We start from the raw sequence: 26869 nt of genomic DNA, 5'->3' as shown, positions 1-26869 counted from the left end.
TATCATTTTTAGTTTATTAATCTGGCAAAAATTCAAAGGCCCTTTTACAGTCAATACCAATAAAGGTGAATAACTTTACTGGTGGATGAATAAATTATCAGTGTTTATAAAAGTAAGAGTGAGCACAGTTGGGGACCAGACAGTCACTGCCCTCGGGACACCAGCAGTGTGCCACAGGAACCTAGCGCATGCGCTCTGGAGTCAGAGTACTTCTGTTCAACTCCACTTCCCACACACTACCAGGTTGCTTTCTTTTTAAAATATTTATTTTTATTTTAAGTGTATGGATGTTTTGTCTGCATGTATAACTGTACATGCCTGGTGCCTGTGGAGGTCAGAAGGAGGCGTCAGATCCCCTGGAACTGGCGTTACAGACATGGCTGCAGGTGGTGCTGGAACTCTAACTTGGATCCAGTGTCCTTATCTGAGCAGCCATCTCTCCAGCCCCTAAAAATTTCTTACTTTCTGGACTTAAGTTTCTTTACTTATAAAATAGACATGATAGCAACATACACTTCATATTTTGTTGTAAGAATAATATATCCTGTAAATTTATAATAAAGAACTTCTTAACTTGAAGGCAAAAATAAATTTAAAATGTCTTTATTTATTTATATAGGAAATTCTGTTACCTATTTTAAAAAAGTGTCTGTCAATTTGTCAAGCGCATCTTAAAGAAACTATCTCTCTTTATCACATACTGACATGATACAGGATGTAGATGTCAAAGTCAACTTGATAGACATCATTAAATAATCACACATATGCAGTATTGGATAAACAGTTAACAATACAGACTGATGTTAAAGGTGGGCATGTAGAGATTCCATCAACACCATGGGATTAACAAACGTGTTTCCTGCCAACAAATTGCTTTCTGTGAATCTTCACACTCCCAATTCCAAGTCTTCAAGCTCCTGGAGAAGGGCTGTCTCTTTTTGAATTTTCTCCAACTACAAACATTTCAAACAATAAAGTTACTAAATAGAAAATAATTATTGGATCTGTAACCTAACAGTATGAAGGACAAAATTTAGAGATGGGATATTCTTACACTTTATCAGACCCACTGCATAGAGCTGTCATGCTGTCATTCCAGCTCAAGATTCCCTGCATCTGCTTGTGCTTCAAAGTACTGAGAACAAGGGGAGGGAGACGGCAAGCAGGCCAGCGCGACAGACAAGGGAGCCCGCTATTTACCTATAGCTGTCATTACTTTGTGTTACAGAGACTCCACTAGGGTACCCCTTAGGAACGTGACTCATTCACCGTGATCTAGGGCAGCTTCTCCTACCACAGACAAAACTTTAAGAGTAGCAGAAAGAAATTTAAAAAGTATTAAAAGGAATTTCACAAGCAGCTTCCCAGACAAGTTCGTCAGTTCTGCGCTTTTCTCCTGACTGAATAACGGCTTACACTCATGGGGTGGGGGGGGCGGGGGGAGGGTATGCTGATGAGTCCACAAGGCAAGTGAAGCCTTACCTGATTTTTCTCTAGCTGCTTACCAGCGGCTGCCTGCTCTTTCAGCTGCTCTATAGCTTTTAGTTTCTGTGAAATCAAATACAGGGAAGGCGAAAGAAGAAAAGTTACTCTCTAAAGCAATTCTCCCCCACACTCCCACCCCCGGGTTTCTGTGTATTTTAGGCTATCCTGGAACTCACTCTGTAGACCAGACTGGCTTCAGACTCACAGAGATTCACCTGCCTCTACCTTTTGAGTGCTGGAATTAAAGGTGTATGCCACTATGCCCGGCTAATGCAAATTATTTTATCAACAACAATCGTACTTCATTTCTTTCAGAGACAGTCTATTAAAAATGCTAGGACAAGCCAGGTGGTCATGGCACACACCTTTAATCCCAACACCTGGTAGGCAGATGCAGGTGCAATCTCTGTGAGCTTGAGGCTAGCCTAGTCTGCAGAGTGAGTTCCAGGACAGCCAGAGCTGTTATATAAAGAAATTCTGTCCCAAAAATCAAAAACAACAAGAAAAAAAAAAGTTAGGATAAATTCTTTTTAAAAGTTAAATATAGCCGGGCGGTGGTGGCGCACGCCTTTAAATCCCAGCACTTGGGAGGCAAAGGCAGGCGGATCTCTGGGAGTTTGAAGCCAGCCTGGTCTACAAGAGCTAGTTCCGGAACAGGCACCAAAGCTACAGAGAAACCCTGTCTCGAAAAAAAAAAAAAGTTAAATATAAAATTATGTTAAAAACATGGGACTAGGCAAACTAGATTTTTGCAAGATTTTGGGTTTTTTTTTACTTGTTCTGTGTGTAGGTGTCTAAGCTGTGGTGCGTACACAGAGGCAGAGGAACCCTATAGAGTCGGCTTTCCCTCTCCTGTCACCTCTCCGTGAGTGCTGAGATCAGACATGGACTGTGAGGTTTGCACAGCAAGTTTTCAGTGATGTTGTGAGTGTGCGGGTATGGCTTCACAGCTACAACACAGGTGTCAGCATCTAATTCAACACTGCACAGTGGCAGGACAATGTCTCTGGACTTAGAAGTCTTTCCCCCACACACTGTTAAGTTCCCTTCTCTGTGTGTGTGTGTGTTCATGTTATAAGCTGGAATAAAGTACTTGTCCCCATCTAACTCGAAGGGAGCCACTGAAAGCTGAGGACAGGATTCAGGGCTGGGGATGCAGCTCAGCAGAGCAGCACTTGTTTAGCATCTGTGAGCCCTGGGCTCACTCTCCAGCCCACAGCGATGACAATAAGAAACACCTTTACTACACAGATGTCTATCGTTCCTTATTACTTCAAAATTAACAGACTAAGCAGCTTCAGTCGCTAAAGCATGTGTGACTGGAACTGACTTGTGATTCATGGAAACAAAGGAACAATGAGAACTGTTACCGACTCTAACCCCGTTGAGCGCCTGAGTTCCACTCTTAATGATGCTCCTCTCACAAACAAGCCTCCTGATGACATACCCATTCTTCATTTAGTCTCTCACCTTCTTAAGATTCTTAATTTTTTTGTCTACTTCAGGATCTCCCGAAGCAGACTGGGTGATGGTGTTCCGTGGTGCACTCTGAGGGACAGGAGGAGGAGCCACATCACTTCTTGCTTCCTAAGGGGAAACACATTTACACAGCTATTTCCTCTCAGTCTGTGTGAGACAGCCGAGTGGGTAAAGGTGCTTGGCAACAAGCCTGACAGCCAGAGTTCAGTTCCTGGGACCCACATGCTGGAGGGAGACCACAGCACACGTGTGGTCAGAGGACAACCTGTAGGCATTGGTTCCTTCAACTGTGTGGTCCCAGGGGTCCTGAATCTGACCAATTAAAACACATTTCTAGAGGTGTAATATATATATATATACAAATATATATGTACTATATATATTATACTAACTATTAGTATATATAATATACTAAAATATGAAAGAGAACAACTTCAAGTTCTAGAAGAATATAATGTGATTCTAACTTTTGAAATTACATTATTGGGCCAACGAGATGGTTCAATAGGTAAAGATGATTGTTGTTGGGCAGTGATGGCGCACACCTTAAGTCCCAGCACTCGGGAGGCAGAGGCAGGTGGATCGCTGTGAGTTAGAGGACAGCCTATTCTAGAGTGAATTCCAGGACAACTAGAGCTGTTATACAGAGAAAACCTGTCTCGAAAAAGAAAAGAAAAGAAAAGAAAAGAAAAGAAAAGAAAAGAAAAGAAAAGAAAAGAAAAAAGATGCTTGTTGCCAAGTCTGACAACCTTAGGTTGCCCATTTTCCTCCTGATGAAACAATCCCTCCAAGGAGGGGAGCAGGGGAAGAAAAGGTCACAGATCCTGGAAAGCAGAGAATTGAAGGCCCTCCCAGCGTTATAAAAGGAGTAGACAACTGCCAGGCTAAAGAGAAGAGACAGAGACAGTGGAGCTGTCTGCTAGCTGCGCAGAGAGCACCAGGGCTGCAGCATTTGTACATAGATAGCACTCTGCTGTGGGCTTTTCAGCAATGTAGCTAGTTGCCTTGAGACATCTCTGTTCCTTATAAGTAACCCCTTACCCACAGTCCTGTTAGCAGCCCCAGTAAAACTTACTGGTTCACCAAGCAGGACTTTGGTACAATTGTTACTCTGGACTGTTGTGGGTGAAGAGATGAGTGTGTTGCAACTCCCCAGGAAAAGTCTACCATGGAACACCCCTCCACATGTGTGTGGATGTGTCTCAGGAGTGGGTGCATGCTCACTTGGACAAGTTCAAACTTCAAAACCCATTTTAAAAGTCAGATACACTAGACAGGGAGGGTCAGGAGGCAGAAGCAGCACACCTGGAGTCCACTCACGGGCCAGCTAACCTGGAGTGTAACAGCACAGCAGGGAAATACGGGGGTGCTGGCCCAACAGGGTGGAAGGTGGCTCTTGACAGCCACACACATCTGCACCCCCGTACCCGGAAATGATTAGGGCATGAGTGCCCCAACTTCATGCCTGGGATTAGTGTATTCTTAGGAGACTCTATGTTCTCCACTATGGAAGGACACAAAAAGGAAGTCCTCCCCCAAGCAATGAGACCACCCCCACCTTGCTGAGACTCCAGCCACAATAACTGTGCCAATAAGCTTCTACTGACTAGAAACTATCAACCTAAGGAAAGTATTTTTATCTAGTGTAAATAGACTAAGGTATCTGCTCTGCCTAAATCTCAAAAATGTGGTTACTGACTTCACCAACCAGATATTCCCAATACAGCTGAACACTCTATGAACCATATAACACTGCAAGTTATGTCAATTATTACAAACACATGGTCTTTGCTTAAGTATATAAATAAAAATTATTTTTAGTCAACTTTCATTTTGATTACTTAGTAGTTCTAAGTTTTTCTTAGTTCTGATTACTTAGATTTTCAATTAAATTAATTCTATGTAGCAATGTAATACTGAGTAACACATACTTTAACAGTTATGAAATTATCAGGTTTTCAACTCTTTTCCTTTATTTTGAAGACAAAGCCTTATTCTGTAGCCCTCCCTGGCCTCATTATGTATCCTAGGCCAGACGGCCCTCGCACTCAGCCTCCCAAGTGCTGGGACTGCAGGTGTGAGCTACCACACCCCTCTTTCAGCCTCTCTTAATAAACACGTTTCTCCAGGAAAGCCAGCCACACCACTTGCGGTTTCCCTCAAGAGTCTGCGGTAAGAACACATGACACAGTCCCATCCACCAGCGCGGGTCTCAAGGTCAGGTCTAGGGTCTTCAGACTTTTTCCTTTTTATCATTTTAGATTCATATATTAATGGTTTGGTCCCCAAGGTAGTACTACTAAAAGGTGGGCCTAATGGAAGGGAATGCTCTTGAGAGCACAGCGGAACTACAGCTGTATCTTACTCCACAACAGGTTTCTGCCCTGATATGCTATACAAGCCCAAGGCAATAAAGAGAATAAAATGAATTACAAAGAGATGAAGCTGTAGGCCAAAGGCAGATCACTTGCCCACCATCTGCAAAGCCCTAGGTTCAGTCCCTAGCACCACTAAAAGCAGACACAGCGGTATACACTCATCCTCAACAGTTAGGAGGATGAGGAAGGAGGATCATGACTTGAATGTCAGCCACGTACTACAAGACAAGAACCTGTTACAGAACCATACACACAAAATCCTGTGAGTCAAAATAAATCTTCTATCTTTACAACTTTATTAGCCAGAATCCCACTGTAGTGAAAGAGGTTAGCAGTTACCTAATAAAGATATAGATACTAACAGATACCAATTCAGAGGCAGGCACAAGAGAAAGCTACCTGGCTACGGACATCTAATTCCAACTACATTTTCTCACATCACAATCACATCTTTAGGAACGTAACTGCTAACATGTCGTGGGTTAAAGCTAGATCAAGTAGCTTTTGGCTTGGTTTTGAAGAGCTCATTACTCCAAATACCTGTTTTGCAGCTTTTTTAGCTTCATGCTTCCTTTGATTTTTAAGGGCTGTTTTTGATAACGGCTTGTCACTTCCTGGGTGTGGTTTCATATTCTGGGGAGGTTCATCTTCATGCTATGGAAAATGTAAAACAAGCACTTCTGAAATGGAGTCCAATAGCAAATTAAGTACCTTAACTAGTCTAGGACAATTTTATCAGAATTATTTAAGAAAACTGGCATGGAATGTTTCAAATCTCTTAATAGTGTTCTAAATAAGGGCCTCCCTATTAGCTGATATGTATCTTCTAGTTACAAAAGTCCGGGCAAAATTCACTTTGGTTTATAGAAACAATGAAATTTGTCTCAGGACTACTAGAGACATGTAGTTCTCATGAAACTTGAATAACAACAGCTTCTCTGTGGGGTTTTGATGTGATTAATAACATTGCGAAGCAACAACCTCATTTGTTTTCTTCACAACAAGAATCATGTTACAGCTCTTTACTGGGAAAGTTAAGTTGAAAGGTTAAGCATTGTTGAAACAGGCTATCTCAATGGGATTTGAGAGGCTTTGAGATTTTTTTAGTCAAGAAAGAAGGATGTAGTTTTCTTTTTGTGCAAGCCAGGAAAAGGATAAGAAGTTTTATTCTTTGAACGTGTTATCTAATTCTCTGGGTACCAGTTTATTCAGCCCCTTTAAAAGGAACATTCAGCTAGGGTGTGACTCCACTTCTCTAATAACCTCAAGAACATGGAGTTCATGCTCAGATATTCTTTATTAGTATCAACACAGAAATTCAGACCACTGATCAATGTTCTTCTGAGCGCTGAAATACAGTTTGAAAGTATATGTGAATCTAACCAATATTCAGGAAATGTGAGGAACTAATGGCCCGAGGATAATAAACGTGTTTTCACAAACCAGAAGGAAAGGGCTGTAGAGTTTCACACAAAATCACTTTCCCCTGTGCTATAACTTACCAGTTTAGAATTGGTGACTAGTTTATTTCTTACTGGTGAAAGTGCTATGAAAGCCCCAAAGAGGAGGAGGTAACAACTTCCACCCTATCACCAAGGCTCAGGCAACATTACGGATGAGGAGTTGAAAAGAACGTAAGGGGTGGAGGATAGGAGAGGAGCTGTAAAATGCTGTCTTCTGGTTAGAGGTGGCTCTTACGTTTCACAGCAATTGGGGTTAGCTGATATGATCAAGCTAGCCAAACTCTGACATAGATTTGTCATATGTCATTTGACATACTAAGGCCACAGCCCGTACTGAAGAATTATTGGTAAGTGATAGTTGGGAGAAGCGGAATAATTGCTTTTAAGGATATGGCCATGGGTAAGACTCCCATTTGCCAAAAGATGGCCCCATACCCACGCACCAATGGACAGCAATGAATGGACTTACAGGGAGGGTTGTTTAAAATCAACAACAGCATGAAACTGGGAGGGGATTATGAGGACATTTGGGGAGATAGAGAGTAGATACAATCATATTTAGTTGCATATGTATGTGAAATTCAAGAATGAAAAATTGTTTTAAACTGTAAACCCCCTTAAATTAACCTTTCAGCCAGCTTAATATATGAGTTGATCAGCATCTTCATCTTCTGTGGGCCTTACAGAGCTCTCTGGAGTGTATTCTAAGCAGGTACTAAACAACTCAAGCAATGAAGGAAAGGGCTGTAGAGTTTCACAAAAAAATCACTTTCCCCTGTGCTATTACTTACCAGTTTGGAATTGGTGACTGGTTTATTTCTTAAGGCTGGAGGTCTATAAGCTGTTGTAGCTTTAGGTTCCTCACTAGGTACTTCACTTGGCACTGCTTGGTACTTTATTGTTTTTGCTGGAAATACTCCATCCAAAAATGGCTGCCAAGACACCTGCCATAATTCTCCATTTGATGGCACATCATACTTATACAAGACAGAGCCAGTATAATGCCAAATCTTAAACCCATTATTGACACGTAACCTGGGAGCACATGTAGCAGTTAAAATATGTTCACCATCTGGGCACCAGGCAAAATACGTAGAATCAGAAGCCACTGGTTTAGAAATCAGTTTATAGTTCTTAACATCCCACACTTCCATTTGTCCCCGAAGGTTTCCAAATCCAGCCAGTACTAATATATGTCCATGAGGGCTATAGTAGGCTGCATTGCGAGGACCAGTCCCGAAATCAAACACAGGATCACACTTCAGGTTGAAAACCGTCGCTTTCGCAGGCATAAAACCATAAACAGCACAAAACTCAGTAGAGCTAGAATTCCAAACAACATCATAAATTGGGCCATTTTTTGCTAGAAAAAAATATAAGATACAAATCAACAGTAAAAAAAACTATGAACACTAGTGCAAGATACAAATAACATTCATAATCATGCCAAACATTTTTTCAAACTTTAAAAATATTTTTTCATGATATACTATGAGTATTAATACACAATCATACATCAAAGAACTCCCATAGAATTTTATTATCTTCTAAACACATTGGCAATATGGGCTCATGGAAGCCAATATAAACTTACTGTAATACTTTATTACTAGAAATAAAAAACATTTTTAAAAATGAGGCTTTGCTAGGATGTCCAGGCTAGTCAAATTCCTGAATTCAGATGATCATCCTAGCTCCAAAGGGCTGAGACGCAGACTACCATGTCCAGCAATAGTTGGTTGTTTTTTTTTTTTTTGTGGAATGAATACCTGCACATTACTATACAAATACAAACTATATAAAACTACATAAAATCACATGCCATAAAAAAAGTGCCTATCAAGGCAACCCATTTCATTTCTTGAATATCCTTTTAGAATATTTTCTTGAAATAAAGCATCTTCTCTAAATACAAAAAAAAATGACAAAGTTCTAGGCTTTCGTTAATAGCTTATTTTGGAGATTTTTCTACATGATCATGTTAAAAATCTGCCTCTGTAATTCATTATAAACCACCCTGATCATTTCTCCAGTGCAAGTGCAGACAAACATAAGAAGGCAGCTATGGACAGACAGTGGTGGGTACCTTTAATTCAGCACTTAGAGGGCAGAGGTAGGTGGATCTCTGAATTCAGGGCCAGCCTGGTCTACAAAACCAGTAGTAGAACAGCCTGTGACACAGAGAAACACTGTCTCAGAAAACAGACAAACAAAAAGGATAGCTGTGAGGTTACTGACTTGGCAATGCCCTCACAACGTTCCACAATGCTCTGTGAAGCAGCTGCACCGGTTTCCATGCCCATCGGTAGGTTCTAGGGCTCAGGTCTCCTCACGTTCACACTACAGTTTATTTCCATGCCCATCGGTAGGCTCTAGGGCGCGGGTCTCCTCACGTTCACACTACAGTTTATTTCCATGCCCATCGGCAGGCTCTAGGGCACGGGTCTCCTCACGTTCACACTACAGTTTATTTCCATGCCCATCGGTAGGCTCTAGGGCGCGGGTCTCCTCACGTTCACACTACAGTTTATTTCCATGCCCATCGGTAGGCTCTAGGGCGCGGGTCTCCTCACGTTCACACTACAGCTTATTTCCATGCCCATCGGTAGGTTCTAGGGCGCGGGTCTCCTCACGTTCACACTATACAGTTTATTTTTGCTGATTAAATTTATGACTTGGTTTTGTTTTATTAGTGCTATCTTTTAATAATTAAAAGTAATTTCATTTGTTTTCTGGTAGACTAATTTTCCTATAATTCCCATTTCTCTTCCCAGTTATTGAGTAGTCATAGGCAACTTTTGAAATTAAGTTTACCCTTTCTTATACTCATACATCCCTTGTCTGCTTGTTGTTATTTTAGGATAATTTTTTCTGGGGTCTCTTATAATTCAAGTCAGACTGGAACTCAATATGTAAATGAAAATGACCTTGAATCTCTGACCCTCCTCCATCTGCTAAATATTGGGATTAAACGTATTTATTACTACGCTTAACCTTGTCAGCTTAAAAAAAAAATCTTTTTGCTTACCTAAGTTAGTAGATTCTTCTAACAGAAACCTAAAAGATTTTACATATTACAAATTTATTGTATTTTCCTTAGGATTTTTGTCTTGCTTAGAAAATCTTTTTTTTATTCCAAGATTTTTTATAATTCCAAGTTTTTTCACACTTTTATAATAATGTTATATTTAATGTTTATATTATGTTTATAATGTTTATTTTATAAAATAAGTGCTAATTTTATAACACACTAATGTCTACAAATATACAGATCTATTTCTATATATTTTATTTTATACATACATTAATTTTTCATAAGCCAGATTTAAATGCTCTTAAACTGTTTTACATTTTAATATCTTGTAGTATCAAAATTTCCCATGGCTTCTTAATGGTTTTCAAAATAGTCTTGTGTTAATCTTTTATTACCAAATTTCAGACCAGTTTATCTAGATTTTTTTTTTAAAAAAAATCTGATTGGCATTAAAATGTTAAATTTTAGATTAACTAAGAGAGGAATGCCATCATTTATAAAAGTTTACTGATTAATGTTTAGAGTTTATCTGAAGAGTTTATCCCATAGGCTCTTATAGTGTGTTTCTTGGTGTGTCTTACTGTATTTAAAAGGCTGTTATTTGACTGTGATTTCATTTATACAAAGACAAATCCAGTGTCGTCCTTCTTTAGATCTGTTGTAGTTACTCGATATGTCAGGTCTCTGTTTAACTTCTTGTTTCAGTGGGTACAGGGCATTTTGGAGGGGACACTATGGACAATTTCTCTACTTACACATGTTCAATTCAAAGGGAAAAAATTAGGAAGCTGCTAGAATTGAAAAACTACTATTCTGGGCTGGAGAGTTGACTCAGCAGCCAAGTGCCACTTGTTCTCTTGCAGAAAACCAGAGGTTCAACTCCCAGCAACCAATGGCAGCTCACGACCAATGTAATTCCAGTTCCAGTGCACTCTTCTGACCTTCTTGGGTCACAGGTATGTGTGCACACAGCATACAGTCATACATGTAAGCAAAGCACTCAGACACATAAAGTAATAAAATAAGAAGTCTAAGTAAAATAACTATTATTCTATAGTTAATTTAGCGTATTCAGGTAACACTGTTGGACTTTATTCTCATTTCTGCAGCAATTATTAAACTTACTGTATCTGCTTGCTGCATTAGTTAAGTGCTCAGAAAGCAGCTATAGAAAACCACATCACCCAGAGATTCTACTTCTACTCAAGAGCTGGCATAAGGCTAACAAACTAACTGGAGTCTGCCAAAGTCAGGCTTGCTTGAGGATGACTTTAAGTCTGTCAATGAAGAGGAATTTTATCAGAAATATTATCATGGTATTTGGGTTTATCACTTGATTAAGAATTTAGACTGTTCCAGGCATGGTGGCACACACCTTCAAACCAGAAGGCACTCAGGAAGCAGAGGCAGGCAGATCTCTGCAAATTCGAAGTTATTCTGGTCTACAAAGCAAGTTAAAGAACAGCCAGGCTATTATATAGAGAAACCCTGTCTCAAAAAACAAAAACCAAACAATTTAGGTTGTATTACCTTTATGGCATTGTGTGTGTGTGTTTTCTTTTACTGTTATTGATCTTAACCACAAGGAAACTGTTAAGGCGTACTCACGTAATTGTACTACAGCACTCTCTCCATTTGTGGCAATGTAGTGCAGAGTTTGTTCTCCATAGTAGGAAGCTCCTGTCTTGTCAACCTCTGTACTAGCGATTACCAGCACAGCAGTAGCTATAACAGTGAAGCAGTATCCAATTAGATTCAAAATACAAGTTAAAAATCACCTATACATTTCTTTCTTTATATGTGTGTGTGCACGTGTGTATGTGTATGCTTGTGAGAATGTCAAAATTAACATCTGATAACAAAATTTAAAAATTACTCATCATACCTTTCTTATTCCAAAGCATCGTAACCTTATCAGCTTTAAAGAAGCTTTTATTGGCCAGGGCTGCATGAGGTCCAGCAAAGTTGGGGTACTGATATAATCTAACAAATGAAGGTGCACCTTTACTTCCTGGGACATAGACTGCCACCTAAGACAAACATGCACAAATGTGTATTTTAGAAGCATAAAATCTGAAATGGATGCTTTTAGAATTACTTTAAAAAAAAGAGAAAAGAGTTAAGTTCTATATAAGTAAATAAAAATAGGAATTACCGCTCTCCCTGTGTTCTCCCCCGGTGTACACACGGGGCTCTGTCTCTCTCCTCTCTCTCTCCCTTTTTCTCTTTCTTCTCTCTCTCTCTCTCTCTCTCTCTCTCTCTCTCTCTCTCTCTCTCTCCCTCCCTCCCTCCCTCCCTCCCCCTTTTTAATAAACACTTATGGCTAAAAAAAAAAAAATAGCAATTACCTTATAAGGTTGGCTTCCAGGTGATAAATTAAAGTCATTAACTTTTTGCAAATGTAATTTATTTGCAATTGTGTCTAAAATGAGAGGAAATGGATTACAGATTGATAATAAGTTAACAAAAATACATCAAACTCAGAATTCATTATAAAAGGCTATTATAACTACAAATTGTTCATTGCAGTTTCATGCAGATGAGGCAGAGCAAACCGACAGAAAAGGCATGGGTGGGAGCCAGGAAGAACTAGGCTTCAATTCCAATAACCAACCCATTTACTAGGTGTGTAAACTCGGGCAAGTAATAAGATGATGCTAACTATACCCCACTAACTTCTCAGGGACTGATGACAATGACAAGCACATGGCATCTGCCCCAATAAATGCCAATCTTTATAGTAAAAAATTCATAGAGTCCATTAGATGGGAAAGACTGGCCTCAGCTTGCTAGGGTAAAATGTGTATACAGAAATTCTATTTGATAAATACAATAGCTGATACTGACTACACTATCCTAAGCAATGAGAATCCATGTTAATAAGCAATAGTGTTACCTTAGTTAATGGGATAAATACAACAATAATATTTAGGATGGCCCTAACCCTATAATGCCACCAAGGAAAGGAAAACTGTGTATTTAGATTATGGCTAGTAACGTGAAACCCTGGGGACAGATTCTTAGCACCGAAGACAAACAAACAAACAAAAACTTTGAAAAATGCATTTAAAGCAAATAATAAAGTTATTTAGTAAGTCTTTTCATACTAAAATTGTTGTTTTCAAAGAAGTGAATTTCATTGTTAACATTCCGCGCACAGATAACTTCATCATCTGACCAGGAAGGACACCTATATCAAAAGAAAGACAATTGGAAAGAGTAAAACCTTGTTAAAGCTATGATGCTGTTTAAGAGAAAACACTTACATCACACCTGCTACCAACAATACAATAGTATAATTAAATGGTGTATCATTAAAATATATTGTTTCTTTTTAAAAACTAAAAGGGATATTTTACTATAATATGGACCTATAGATTTAAAAACCCTTAAACAACAGGATTTTAGAATAATTTATTTTCAAAGTCAATACTAAAAAAACAAATATATACAACGATATTAGCAATATAGTGAAAATGTCACTTTCTGGATTGGAGAGATAATTTAACAGGCCAGAGAGCAATATTTAAAACCACTTGTTCTTGCAGACAACCTGGGCTCATTTCCTAGCACCCATATTGTAGCTCACAATCATCTATAACACTAGTTCCAGAAGATCTGATGACTTCTGACCTCCAAGGTCACTAGGCTTACATAAGGTAAAGATATATACATGCAGGCAAAACATTCTTAAAATAAATCTAAATATTTTTTAAATATTTATTTATTTATTTATTTATTTATTTATTATGTATACAGTATTCTTTCTGTCTGAAGGCCAGGAGAGGGGACCAGATCTCATTACAGATGGTTGTGAGCCACCATGTGGTTTCTGGGAATTGAACTCAGGACCTTTGGAAGAGCAGGCAATGCTCTTAACCGCTGAGCCATCTCTCCAGCCCAAATCTAAATATTTTAAATAGCACTTTAAAACATTTATTTACCAGTTTTGCATTTTTTTCTGTATGAAAGATTTCAAACATGTTCCAGTTTTCACGTCATAAAGCTGTAGGTTGGGTACCCCAGCTGTGCCATCTTTAGAAGCTGCAATAAAAATTTTATAGTGATTGTCTTCTAACAGTTGTTAAGATTTCATGCTCACAAAAACCTTGAATAGTATTAAGAATATTAAATAAAAGAATTGCCTACAATCAACTTTTCCTCATCTTTAATCATTCATTGCTAAAACCATGACAACATGACAGTTGTTTGAGTTAAAGCCCATCTCTGAAATGAATGCTTATAAGTTTTAAGAATACTTGACGGACTTATTTATTAATTCTGACATTATTGTCAATGGGATTAAGTCATGAAGGTTTGTACTAATAATTTATGATTTTCAAAGTCCCTTCAATTTACTTAGAAAAACAAGATTCATTAGAGTCCAAGCCTCTGGAAAGAATAAAACCCTAAGGTTTATAACCAACAATGAACTATTATCATTTATTGATTGATTGATTGCCATTGTTAGAGAATGTTTTACCCCGTTCTTCCTTCTTTTTTTATATGAGGCAGTCATATATATCCTAGACCGACCTCACATTCCTGCTGAGAGTGACGTTGAACTTCTGATCTCTAAGTACTAGAATTACAAGCATGTGATACTTCAACCAGTTTACGTAGCGTGGGGATCAAACAGAGGCCTTATGAATGCTGGCAAGCACTCTACCAACTGAGCTGCATCCCAGCCCTAATAAAAAGTTCTTAACACAGCCTTTATACCACTTTTTCCTCTCTGTATGGATAGAGCATGGCTATATGAAAGTTCCTATGTCGTTACCATTATATGGCTTTAAATGTGTCAAAGAGGACAGTTTCCTATCCTTTCTGTTCTTGGAGACAAGGTCTCAATTTAGTTTGACTCTTCTCCACCTCACAGTCCTCCAGCTTCAGCCTCCCATCAGGACTGGACTCACAGGCAGGTGCGCTCCACACTGTCATAACACACGCTTGTTTCATATTCTATCCACTGTACTGTCTTTTGCTTATAGTGATTAATAAAAATGTTGACTAAAAGCCAGGCGATGGTGGCACACGCCTTTAATCCCAGCACTCGGGAGGCAGAGGCAGACGGATCTCTGTGAGTTCGAGATCAGCCTGGTCTACAGAGCTAGTTCCAGGACAGGCTCCAAAGCCACAGAGAAACCCTGTCTCTAAAAAACCAAAACAAACAAACAAACAAACAAACAAACAAACAAAAAATGTTGACTAAATCATTATTATTCCAGATTTTTACGGGTCTTTTCTAGCCAACAGTTATTTCCCTTCTAAATTTTCTTTTGCAGTTTTCTTTTCCTTTATCTCATAACTTACATTTTCACTTTACTTCCTGAGTTATGTTATTTGCAATGAAATATGGCCCAAAAATATTAAAAGTAAAATCCTAGAAATAACTCATTCATTTGAAATTGCCTACCATCTTAAATGATGAAACTTGAGCCATCCCATTCTGTCTAACTGGAACACAAGTATTTCTTTTTAATAAATCATCCTTTGAAAAAAATTATTTATTGTTTGCTTGCTTCTTTATTTATTATTTATTTAGAGGCAAAGTCTCACTATGTATCTCTGGCTTTCCTAAAACTCACTTTGTAGAGCAGGCTGGCCTTTAACTCACAGAATCCACCTGCCTCATTAATCACCTGTGGGTCCAGTATATCCATACTACACCCACATGCTTCTCCCCACCCAACAGTCTTCCTGGTGATTATATTTACTGGCAGAGGACACAGTGCTTTCACCAAGTAACCCTTATTTTACTTAATGAAAGGAACACAAAAGTAGTGATGCTAGCAATTTGCATAAGAGAAGCTACAGAGAGCTTCCTCAAAGTAAAAAGGTTAAAGTTCTTATTTAATATAAGATAATGCTGCATCATTGCGGACGTTAAGGTTGGCAATGGGAATGAATCGTCTATCCATGAAATTATGAACAAAATGTTTGTGTTACTTTTTCTGAGAAACCCTAACAGTTAAAAGTTACAGTCATGCCGGGCGGTGGTGCTTTAATCCCAGCACTCGGGAGGCAGAGGCAGGCGGATCTCTGTGAGTTCGAGACCAGCCTGGTCTACAGAGCTAGTTCCAGGACAGGCTCCAAAGCCACAGAGAAACCCTGTCTCGAAAAACCAAAAAAAAAAAAAAGTTACAGTCACAGTACTGTGAGTACTTGGTTAAGATGAAAAAGGCTGGGGCTGTGGGTGTAACTCAGGAGGGAGGGTGCTTGTCTAGCACGCCTGAAGCCCTGGGTCTGGTCTCAATCACCACACGGATGGAGCAAGGTGCTATATACCTGAAATCTCAGCATCCAGCAGCAGTGCAGACAGTAGACCAGAAGTTCAAGATCATCCCTGGCTACAGAGTGTGAGGACAGCCAGGGCTACTTGACGTGGAGCCTGCTTAAAGGGTGTGGCTTACTTGCAATCTTAGTCATCCCTGCAGGCGCTGGGGGTTAGGAGTGGGCTGTCTGCTTGACCTTAAATTACCATCTTACAAGGTTATAAATTTAGCTTTTCCCCCACCGAATGCACTTAGTCCTGTTAGAATACTTTTCAAGGGGAAAATACTTACTCGTATAAGGCTGCCACGTTGCCAGGACAGTGTTATTTGGCGAGAATTCAAGGCAAACTGCTTTTGGGAGGTCGAAGGAGTGCAGTAGTCCCTTGTTAGTGACATTGATTATATTTACTCTGGTTTCGAAAGAAATTACTTCAGCAAAAATACCATTTTAAAACAGTCAGCACTAAAACATTCATGCCCCTTTTCAAATACAGAACACTCCAAGTTGTTCACTTTTCATAAAAACTACTTTTCAGGCAATTTCAAAAACCACCAAGGAAACACAATGTAAATTTTATCCAAAAAGTATTGAGAAATAGTACAGAATTAGCAGAAAGACCCAGAAGTGATATGGCTTCCAACTGAGTGAGCACAGGGCTAGGCTGCTGGGAAGTTGAGGGTCAGCAAGTCAAAGGGAAGGCAGGCATGAGGGAGAATGGTGAAGCACCCTGTTTACATTATAATAGAATCTGTAATAGTAAGCAAGTCTGTTAAGATCTCAAAAGCTGTCTAACAGATAGGCCTATTAAGAATTGCTGTGTAATCATATAATAAAAGTAGTTCTATATTGCTCCATATTGGATGCTTCCTGCATAATCGCAGGCAGTGGCCTTACCACTTTCTGCAAACCTCTCATTTGAATCCTTCCAAGTGTCATCATTTCAATTTTATAAACAAACACATTTAGAATTGAAAAAAATCAAATGAGTTGATCTGATCAGCTATAATTTATCATATTACTGATAAATATTAGTGCCAAGTTTTGGAAATCAGCTTGTCCAGACATACTTCCCTATGTCAGGAAGTGTCAGGTTGGGGCTGCAGAGATGCTTCTTATGCCTTCTGTGGACATCACACACATGGTGCAGAAACACACATGCAGGCCAAACACCCATATAACCCACATACATGTAAATAAACAAATAAATAAACACATTTTAAAAAACAAAAATTGAACTAAGCATAGTGGCACATGCCCCTAATCCCAGCACTCAGAAGGCAAAGGCAAGCAGATTTCTGTGAGTTCGTGGCCAGGCTGATCTACAGAATTCCAGAACAGCCAGGACTACCCAGAGACACTGCCTCAAAAAAAAAAAAAAAAAAAAAAAAAGGAAAGCTGAGATTGCCCAACCCTTAGAGAAGGCATCATAATGATGTTGCATCTATAAATGTGCTGGAGTGCATTAAAGGATATTTAGGAAGGTATCTGGCCAGTGACCACAGGCTTAGGTACACCCACGATTAATCTTTTTAGGGTTAATACATGCATATATATGTAATATCCCATCTTATTTAAGAAATTGCTGAAATACATTTTATTGTGCTCATATCTGAGGAGGATACCAAGGTCAGGATAAGCAGATCCAGTAAGAATGAGGCTATATTGCACACTTAAACACACATGCACCACCACACCCAATGGTCCTCTGCAAATTATAAACTATAAAAACACACTTTAAAATCGGGCTTTCTTGTTTTTGTTGTTGGTGATATTCCTAGTTTAATAAAACTTTTAAAAATCCTGTTTAAGGAAAGACCCGTTAGTTTCTGAATTGGGTAACTACAAATTGACCAAAACCACAATCAATACTCGTATCTGATTGCCTTGTCCGGGAACAACACACACTATTTTATGATAACATCATTCTAAGAAAATAAAGACTAGCATCTGATATAGAAAATACCTATTAAAATGATGACACAATTTAAAATAGCATATAGGGATATACTAAAAAAAAAAACTGGGCCAATGTGGTGCACAACTTTAATCCCAGTACTCAAGAGGCAGAGGCATGTGGATTTCTGTGAGTTCCAGGCCAGCCTGATTTACACAGTGATATGAGGCTAGCCAGGGCTATCCAGAGACCCTGTCTCAAAAACAAAACAAAAAACCTTAACATTGTGGCTAAGATTCAATGTGATTAAATTATTGATTTGCAATTTTACTAGTTAGCCAATAGCCTAAAAAGCAAATCAACTAATTTAGCAGTCTTTAATAGTTAATTTTTAAAAACTCATGTTTATCTGACTTTCAGAAAATTTTAGAATATATTAACACTATAAAGAACTTTTAAACTCATTATTTTCAGACTAATGCATTATTTTTCTCCCTTTTGAAAAGCCTAACAGTATACATATGTTTGATAGCAACAAAAGAAAAACAAGTAAGAGATATCTGGACATTTTCTTGATCTATAAAATACTGTAGTGACCATAGGAAATTAAAAAAGACTGATTTTAAAAAACTGTGACCATTTAATGAAAATAATTGTTTTCCTTTTTTTTGTTATCTAATAGTTTACATAATGAGCTATATTAATCATTCTTTCTATACTTTTATACACAATAAAACTAAAAGTACTTAATTACTGATTTAACAGCAAAAATACTAGATATTTAAGTATACAGTAAACAAGCAAAAAATAATTATTTTCTAAATGAAAATAAGTGAATCTAAGAAACCCTAACCAATGATTTAAAATACTATTTAAAATAAGTTTTTTATTTCCTCCATAATATTTTTTTCATAGTAATTTTAAGTTGTGAGTCCCTTCATAACTCAGGTTATGGCTTATGTATAAGAACATCTCTAAGGGTGACTACACATGACAATAAAAGATAGGCTTTACCAATGATAACCGAGTACATGTGTTTCAAACCATGCCAACCATGCAATATTCATGGTGCACATAAAATTTCCATAAATGAGTACTAACTTTTCTCCATTGTTCCAGGCAAACAATGTCCCATCCTTACTAAAAGTGTAGACTTTGCAATTTTTTCCAGATTCCCTGAAAAAAAGAAAAGGTTTAAATTTAAAAGCACTAATAATATTTTTCAAAAAATCTGATTTAGAAGTCTACAATCCATTAATTCAATAATTTAATAACTTAAACAAATTTTATGAACATTCCAAAATGTTTTTGTCTATTTAAATACTTAATCTCTTATAATGCAAATGTCAGCAAAGATTGTAAAATATGCTGGAAACTTCTTGCAAACAGATAAACCTTCAGAAATAGATCATTTTTTGGTGTGGTGGTTTGAATGAGAATGGCCGCAGAGGCTCATGGATTTGAACATTTAGTCATCAGGGAGTGGCACTACTTGAGAAGGATTAGGAGGTGTGGGCTCCTTGGAGAAAGTATGTCAGGGGAGGAAGGGGGGAGTGGGCTTTGAGGTTTCCAATGTTCAAATCAGGACCAGTGGCACGTTCCTCCTGCTGCCTGTGGTCCAAATGTAGAACTAACTCTCGGCTACTCTCCAGCACCATGTCTGTCTGCATGCCACCGTGTTTCCCACCATGATAACAATGGACTAAGGCTCTGAATGTAAGCAAGCCCCAATTAAATGCTTTCTTAGGTTGTCATGGCATGGTGTCTTTTCACAGCAAAAGAATACCAACTAAGACAGTGGTCAAAGAAACCAAAACAATGAAACTCAATGTGAAGGTTATCAGCTGTCCCCTCTGAGCAAGCTGAGGGACTGCGGTGCAGAGGCTTGGTAGAGACCAGCCCCACACTATATGCATAAAAACAGTAGTGGACAGTATACCCTCAAGGACCAAAGGGCCCTAGGATTTGAAAGACTAAGCTATTCCATCAACTTCCCCAGTGGAGACATAATGTATAAAAGCAATACAAAGATCTTAGTAAATGGCGTGCAGGCTTCTGAATATCATCCAGCAACATTCCAGCAAGAAATTAAAACTGGGGGGCTGGAGAGATGGCTCAGCGGTTAAGAGCATTGCCTGCTCTTCCAACTTCCAAAGGTCCTGAGTTCAATTCCTGGCAACCACATGGTGGCTCACAACCATCTGTAATGAGGTCTGGTGCCCTCTTCTGGCCTGCAGGCATACATGTAGACAGAATATTGTATACATAATAAATATTTCAAACAAAAAAAAAAAGAAATTAAAACTGTAAGTAGTCCAACTCTCTACTGATGGCCACTGTGAATATATCTAATAGCAATGAACGCCTAGCCAAATGTAAATGTGTATGAGTATACATGTACTAGCTTATCTATTATTTTCCTTTTTGGTCAATGAGCTGAGAGATGGTTCCACAATCAAGAGCATTCACTGCTCCTCCAGAAGACCCAGCTTCAGTTTCCAGCTCACAACTACCTGTAACTCCAGGGAATACAACACCCTCCTCTGATTCCATGGCACCACACACACAAGTGTTGCATAGACACACACATAGGGAAAATAACCATACACATAAAAACTTTCTAACATTTTAAGAAATATCAGTATCAGCAAAAATCTTTCAGAGTGCATTGTATGTTTCTTATTTATCATTTGACAGAGCTGTACCTTGGAAGCACTGTGCTTTCTGTAAAGTGTGGTGGTCCATTCACCATGTACAGTCCTTCTGATCCTCGGACTAAAGAAACAAGGGAAAGAAGCTTGGTTACGATGCTAAGAAAGACCCAGAGATATTACTGAACGTTACTGAAAAGCAAAGGGCTTTCAAAATACAGTAAAATCATGAAACATTTCCTCCTACTACAGAATGCTAACATTTCAAGTCCACTTTCCTGCCTTCCACATAGAAATCATGTAGTTGGATAGAAATAAATATGCAACTGGAAAACTTCAAACAATGTAACCATCCAAACAAAAGGCTGTGTCATAGTAGAAAGGGCACAAACTTAGCTGGATACAGTTAAACAAAGAGAACAGTAACAAATTCAAACAATCCAGGGAAAAGCTAGGAATGGGCATCAAAAAACAGAAAGGTGCTAGAAAGAAAAAAAAAAGGAGCTAAAAAAAGCTGGAAAAAGAAAACAGGCTTCAGACCTAGAAGAAAATGGATGTTGAAGTTAAGTATCTTAAAATAACGTATTTTAAAAATAAAATCCCAAGAGTTTCAGGCTGATTTCTAAAACCAGATTTGCATTTTGAAAAGACCAGTCTGGTACAATGTAGAAGATGAACTGGCTGGAGAAAGTCTGTAGTAGTGTCACAGAAGGGTGTGGAAGTTTGATTCAGGATGGAGCAGCAGGGATGAAAAGCAGGAATGAGGATGGACTGTAGGAATGTAACAGGCTTAGTGGTGGGCTGCTACCTCAACAGCACTGTAAGTGCCCAAGGGACGAAGGTTTAACTCCTGTCCATGGCTTCCATTTCTCCAACTCAGACTCCTCCACCCTTCTCTTAGTTGCTAGGAAAGCAATGAAGCTAATAGATGGGGTGGGGCTTAGCTCCAATCTTCACTTTTCATTCCTTTCTTTTCCCGAGAAGTGTTAAGAGACAGTTATTAGAAAAATACTTTGCCTAAGAATTAGTTAGCTCAATTTTAGGTATCAGGCAGTCCCAAAGAACAGGAAATAATTTTTAGTTAGAAGAAAGTAAAGGAACCATAAATGAACAAAATGATAGCTACATCTTTATGAAGTTGTCAATTTAGCAAACAGAAAACAAGTAAACACATAAAAACTCTAAGTTTGTTAGACATATGTAAGCAAACAGCCCCCATCAGTACCCTACAAGAAAGTGGAGCCTATCAAGCCACTCTGTCCATTTCAAAACTGAAACTGTACACAGTGCCTTACAGACTATCTGACGGGCTTCTGCGTGCCTCCACGATGTGCTAAGTGTGACCATTGTCTTCAGAATGATTTCTAGCTGGGTGTGTCGGCACTCCTGTCATTCTAATATTCCAGTGGCCGAGGCAGGAACACAGAGTTCGAGGCCAGTTTGATCTACAGCTATAATTTGAATCAAATGCTGAAGATACTCATTTTAAAGAGCTATACTAAAATTTGCAAAATGTCCTGTGCCAAAATATGTCCTAGAGTTTAACACTGTGAAAGTTTGTGAATTTTTTTCTTTTCTTTTCTTTTTCTGTTTTTTTGTTTGTTTGTTTTTGAGACAGGGTTTCTCTGTAGCTTTGGAGGCTGTCTTGGAACTAGCTCTTGTAGACCAGGCTGGCCTTGAACTCAGAGAGATCCATCCACCTGCCTCTGCCTCCCCAGTGCTGGATTAAAGGTGTGCACCGGCACTGCCCAGCTGAACCTTTTCTTTTTTTCTTTTCTTTTGAGACAAGGCCTCAGGAAGTAGCCCCAGCTGGCCTAGTTAGAATTCTCTATGTAGACCAGGTTGGTCTGGAACTCACAGAGTTCAGCCTCCAATGAGGTACGTACCATGCCCATAGGAAGTAATACATTATAAACCCATTATCACTATTATTATTTACTTTGTGTGTTGATCAATCTTACATACATTCAGATAAATGTATCTACCACTATAGCCCTGAAGTTTTATTCTTTACAGCATTGAAATCCTGCTACTAAACAGGGAAGGCAGCAGCATTTCTCAGCACCAAACCTGCTGCAATATATATAAGATACATTAGGATTTAGAATAGGCTATATTTCTTAATACTATAATTTTTTAAGAGTCAGTATCTCATTATGTAGCCGTGGCTGGCCTGAAACTTTAAGTAGACCAGACAGGCATTGAATTCACAGAAATCTGACTAGCTCTGTCCCCTAGAGCTGGGATTAAAGGCATGTGCTACCACATCCAGCTGTTCATGTTTACATTCTAAAAAAAGGAAACTTTAAAAACAAAATACCCAAAGTTACCTTTTTGATTATTTCATTTATGCAATACTTTTGAGATGACAAAATTGTGATGCCAAACAAAACGGTAGTTTCAAGGATTAGAACCTTCAGACTTGTATTGTAAAAGGGAAATACAAGCATCTCTTGTGCTATATTCTAATAGTGGTTTCATGAATGTATATATTAAATGAAAATGAGGACATAACTTCTCCAAGGTATGGATGGGGAGTTTTTATTGTAGATATGAGGGAGAGTACAGCCAGAGGCACCTGCAAGTGTCCAAACTGAACCAGGCCATGAGAAAGAGGAAGAGAGACGCAGCCAAGAGAGCATGGACGGAACGGCAGATTTTTTATAGGACTAGGGAGCTGTGGGGAGGGGAGGGAAGTGAAGTACCAGGGTTAGAGGTTTAGGGCAAGGAGTATGAGGGGAAGAGCTGAGAGCACACAGGGCTCTGCAACAGGTGCTTGCTATGCTGTGAGAGCCCAGAGGCCGGTACATGCTTTAATGTGCAATAGGCACCAAGGCTAGTCATCTGTCCCGAATTTCTTTGACATACATGTACTAGAATCTCTTAGTCACTCACACACTCACACACACAAATAAACCAAAAAAACCTAAGTAAGGACTGCAGTTTGGTGGATACTACTGTGTGACTGCTATGTACTAGTTTTGACAATATTCAATCTTTATGTTATATGATCAGTGGGAAGGCTAAGTACTTTTTGTCTTACTGTTCTGCAACTTCCATGAGTCTTAAATGATAGCCAAATAAAAAGATTTAAAAAAAAATTATTTTTAGGAATACTTTAATGACAGGATAGCAGAAATTAAGCAAACGGACTTCAACTTTTACCAAAAATAGTTCTAGACAAAAATCTGTACTCAAAGCTTTTTAAAAACTGCAATACTGGAGCTGGAGAGATGGCTCAGTGGTTAAGAGCATTGCCTGCTCTTCCAAAGGTCCTGAGTTCAATTCCCAGCAACCACATGGTGGCTCACAACCATCTGTAATGAGGTCTGGCGCCCTCTTCTGGCCTGCAGGCCTACAGACAGAACATTGTATAAATAAATAAATACATAAACAAACAAACAAATAAAACTGCAATACATTTCTCTATATATAGCGTTCTGATAAAGCATTCAGTATAATTACAAATGTTTGAAAGTGACAAAGTAAACAGAACACAAAGTTTGCTAAACGTGTGTATGCACACTCAGTGTGAAGCCGTTTTTGACGACCAGGAGCTGGTATAATAGATGTCAGTTTTACACTCTGTAGGAAACACTAACTTCCTTTAGGACTATTCAAAGGTGAGACAACATTGGTCAGGATCTCCTGACTAATAGTTGGCTGATAAAAGGATACGAGTGAAGGCAAGGACAGCCAGCCTTGAGATTTCTGTCGGGAATGCTGGCCAAACAACCGAACGCTCTTTCCTTTAGCGTTACTAAACGGGCTGAATATCTGCCCAGCATGAATTCTCCTCCTTTAATGAAAGAAAAGCAAGAACCAGAGAACACAGAAAACAGATTTCTGAAGTCTTTATAAATACTTGAATTCACTGACACTAGAAGTGTGTAAAAGCTCACTTTTCACATGGTTTTTAAAAGCTCACTTTTCACATGGTTTTTAAAAGCTCACTTTTCACATGGTTTTTAAAAGCTCACTTTTCACATGGTTTTTCACAGGGTCTTTGCTCATTTCTGACTCAGAATCACAACAATAAAATTCACGGTTAAGCTCCAAATTATTCACAGATCTAGAAGTTTAAGTATGTTAAACAATATTTGGAAATTTAAAAACTAAAAACTAAGAATGTTTAAAAGAATAAGCAGCGTGCTGGTAGAAAATAGGATGGAAATATCTGAGTATTATCCTGACGCTGCAATTTCATAGTGTAAATCTGGCCGAGTAATCTTTGGGCATCTAAGAATACTGAGACCATGAGAAAGTGTCAGAGCAAAGACTTTAACTTTGAGCACTGTAAGAAAAATTGTCATTCTTTGTTATCTGTATATTTGTATACAGATATTGTATACAAATTGTATATCTTTGTTATACACAAACAATCTATTCTCCATTCATTTATTTTCCCTTTGTTTAGTGTCTATTATGTCCTGGGTTCTGGACTAGGTACTGAAAAGGTGCGGATGAATAAGGCTCTACCCCTAACGCCAAGAAGTTTACAGACTAACAGGGAAAGAAAATATCTGAACGGAGAGCTTCCTTTGTGAAGCTAAAAAACAAAAATTCTTCCCCTAGCATACAGGAGGTATAAAAATAGCTCAGAAAGTGGCTGGGAAACATGGGAAATTGCTTGGAAGAAGCTTGCCAAATCAACAGAAATAGGATAATCCCAAAGAATAGTTTAAGGGACTTTATCAAACAACTCAGTACTTGTGGGATACAAAATAAGATGGGATGGAAAAGCAATAACGTGAAGAGCTAGTTCAAAATTATAAGTGGTCCATATGATGGGCTAAACAGGAATGACTACACACTGCCTCGACAGGGCAGAACACTTAATAGATTTTTAATGTACTCATTTTTAAATAGAATTCAAATACTCATTTAATATTAAAACCTCTAAGTAACAAAGTCATCTTTATGAAGCTAGAAAAACTACTTAATTACATAATTATTCTATTTAAACAGTCTCAGAGGGCTGGAGAGATGGCTTAAACATTGAGAGTACTTGCTGCTCGTCCACAAGACCCCAGTTCAGTACTCAACACTCACTTAAGGTGGGGCTCACAAATGTAACTCCAGCTCCAGGGAAGCCCAACACCCTCTTCTGGGCTTCTTAAGGATGCTCACACAGACACATACATTAAACAATAAATCTAAACAAAACAAAATCATCTCAGCCTAGCATGGCATTTAGCAGATTATAGCCTTCATTTTATAAATACTTGATGGGTAAATTATCGTAGTCTAAATGAATAGGAGTAGGCACAGACTTTAAAATGTACTCCTAGAATGGCAAGAAGTATAAAAGCTTCGCCATGCCTCAGAAGGACGTAACTCCCAATTTCCAAAAGCAGACGTTCTTCCTAACGATCTCGTCCTTCCCTGATGTTGTCGAAGAATTGTGTCAGCTTCAAACTCCCAAGTCTTCTACTGCTCTACCTCCAAAGCGCTCACAACTGCTTCAACCGAAAGCCTTAAACTAGCACGCTCCTGCTCACTGCCGCCACCCTAAGCCACATCGTCACCATGAAAGCTAACCTGTACGAGCATTCTCTCGCTCCCTGTTCAGTCCTTGCAAACCTCATAAAAATAGGGAGTGCATAAGTTTTAATTAAGCTCCGGTGAATTTGATATGTGCAGTCGCGTTTCTTCTGTTATATAGAGGCAGGGGGTTTAAGAAAGGTCCGAGCAACACTAGCACTGCAGACCAGAGGTCACACGACCAGCACTTTCTTGTTGTCTGTCTATTCCATGGACGATGAAGAATGACGGACGGATTCCCGGGAGGAGGGAACACCAGAGACGGAAGCTTCGCTTCCCATCGCCACGCTATAGTGGAATAAACCACAAGCCTGCCTGGCTCTTCCGCGAGCCACGAGAAAAGACGAGTCGGACTCCGAGGCTGGCCAGGTAATCCTCCAGCGCAAAGACACGGGGAGCAACCACTCCGAAGACAGGGTCTCCCGCTCTTCTGGAACTCACCTGTCAACAGCGGTGTGGACGGCGCCATCTTATCCCGGAAAGAGAAACCCATGCGCCGGGGTGAGAGTTCACCGAAGGCCGAACCCGGCCTCTACACGTCTCCCCAAGCTCCGAGACCGCGAGCCGGGGTTTCCGGCGCCGCCAGCGTCGGGGCCAAGCCACTTCCGGCCTCGGAGCGCGCACGCGCAGCTCGGGGGGGCCGCGCTTTCCGGAGCGTGGAAGGG

At 39.1% G+C, this 26869-nt stretch overlaps 1 protein-coding gene across 1 annotated transcript; it reads right to left on the bottom strand.

Annotated features, from left to right (window-relative positions):
• Eif2a (eukaryotic translation initiation factor 2A) lies at nucleotides 1-26782 on the bottom strand. Its single transcript, XM_075950970.1, has 14 exons — nucleotides 26646-26782; nucleotides 20715-20784; nucleotides 19111-19185; nucleotides 16406-16524; nucleotides 13784-13883; nucleotides 12947-13029; nucleotides 12188-12261; nucleotides 11725-11869; nucleotides 11448-11564; nucleotides 7597-8168; nucleotides 5883-5996; nucleotides 2956-3072; nucleotides 1483-1548; nucleotides 1-953 (listed from the first exon to the last, which is right to left on the bottom strand). Exons 1-14 carry the CDS (start codon nucleotides 26695-26697, stop codon nucleotides 888-890), a joined length of 1770 nt encoding a protein of 589 aa, XP_075807085.1. The 5' UTR covers nucleotides 26698-26782; the 3' UTR covers nucleotides 1-887.
• Nucleotides 26783-26869: the final 87 nt, after the last annotated feature.

Source organism: Microtus pennsylvanicus, chromosome 16, assembly GCF_037038515.1.
Source record: "Microtus pennsylvanicus isolate mMicPen1 chromosome 16, mMicPen1.hap1, whole genome shotgun sequence".
NCBI classification, from domain to species: Eukaryota; Metazoa; Chordata; class Mammalia; order Rodentia; family Cricetidae; genus Microtus; species Microtus pennsylvanicus.
Note: the sequence above shows the minus strand (reverse complement) of the source record. Positions and strands in the feature narration are given on the sequence as shown.

Bases quoted from the DNA above. Each gene is read 5' to 3' on its own strand.
- Eif2a (XM_075950970.1), bottom strand. From the start codon at position 26,697: ATGGGTTTCTCTTTCCGGGATAAGATGGCGCCGTCCACACCGCTGTTG. The intron at 11,870-12,187 runs GTAATTGCTATT...TGTTTGTCTTAG, and splicing joins CTGGAAGCCAACCTTATAAG to GTGGCAGTCTATGTCCCAGG. The intron at 3,073-5,882 runs GTATTTGGAGTA...GTTTCCCCTTAG, and splicing joins CTAAAAAAGCTGCAAAACAG to GAAGCAAGAAGTGATGTGGC.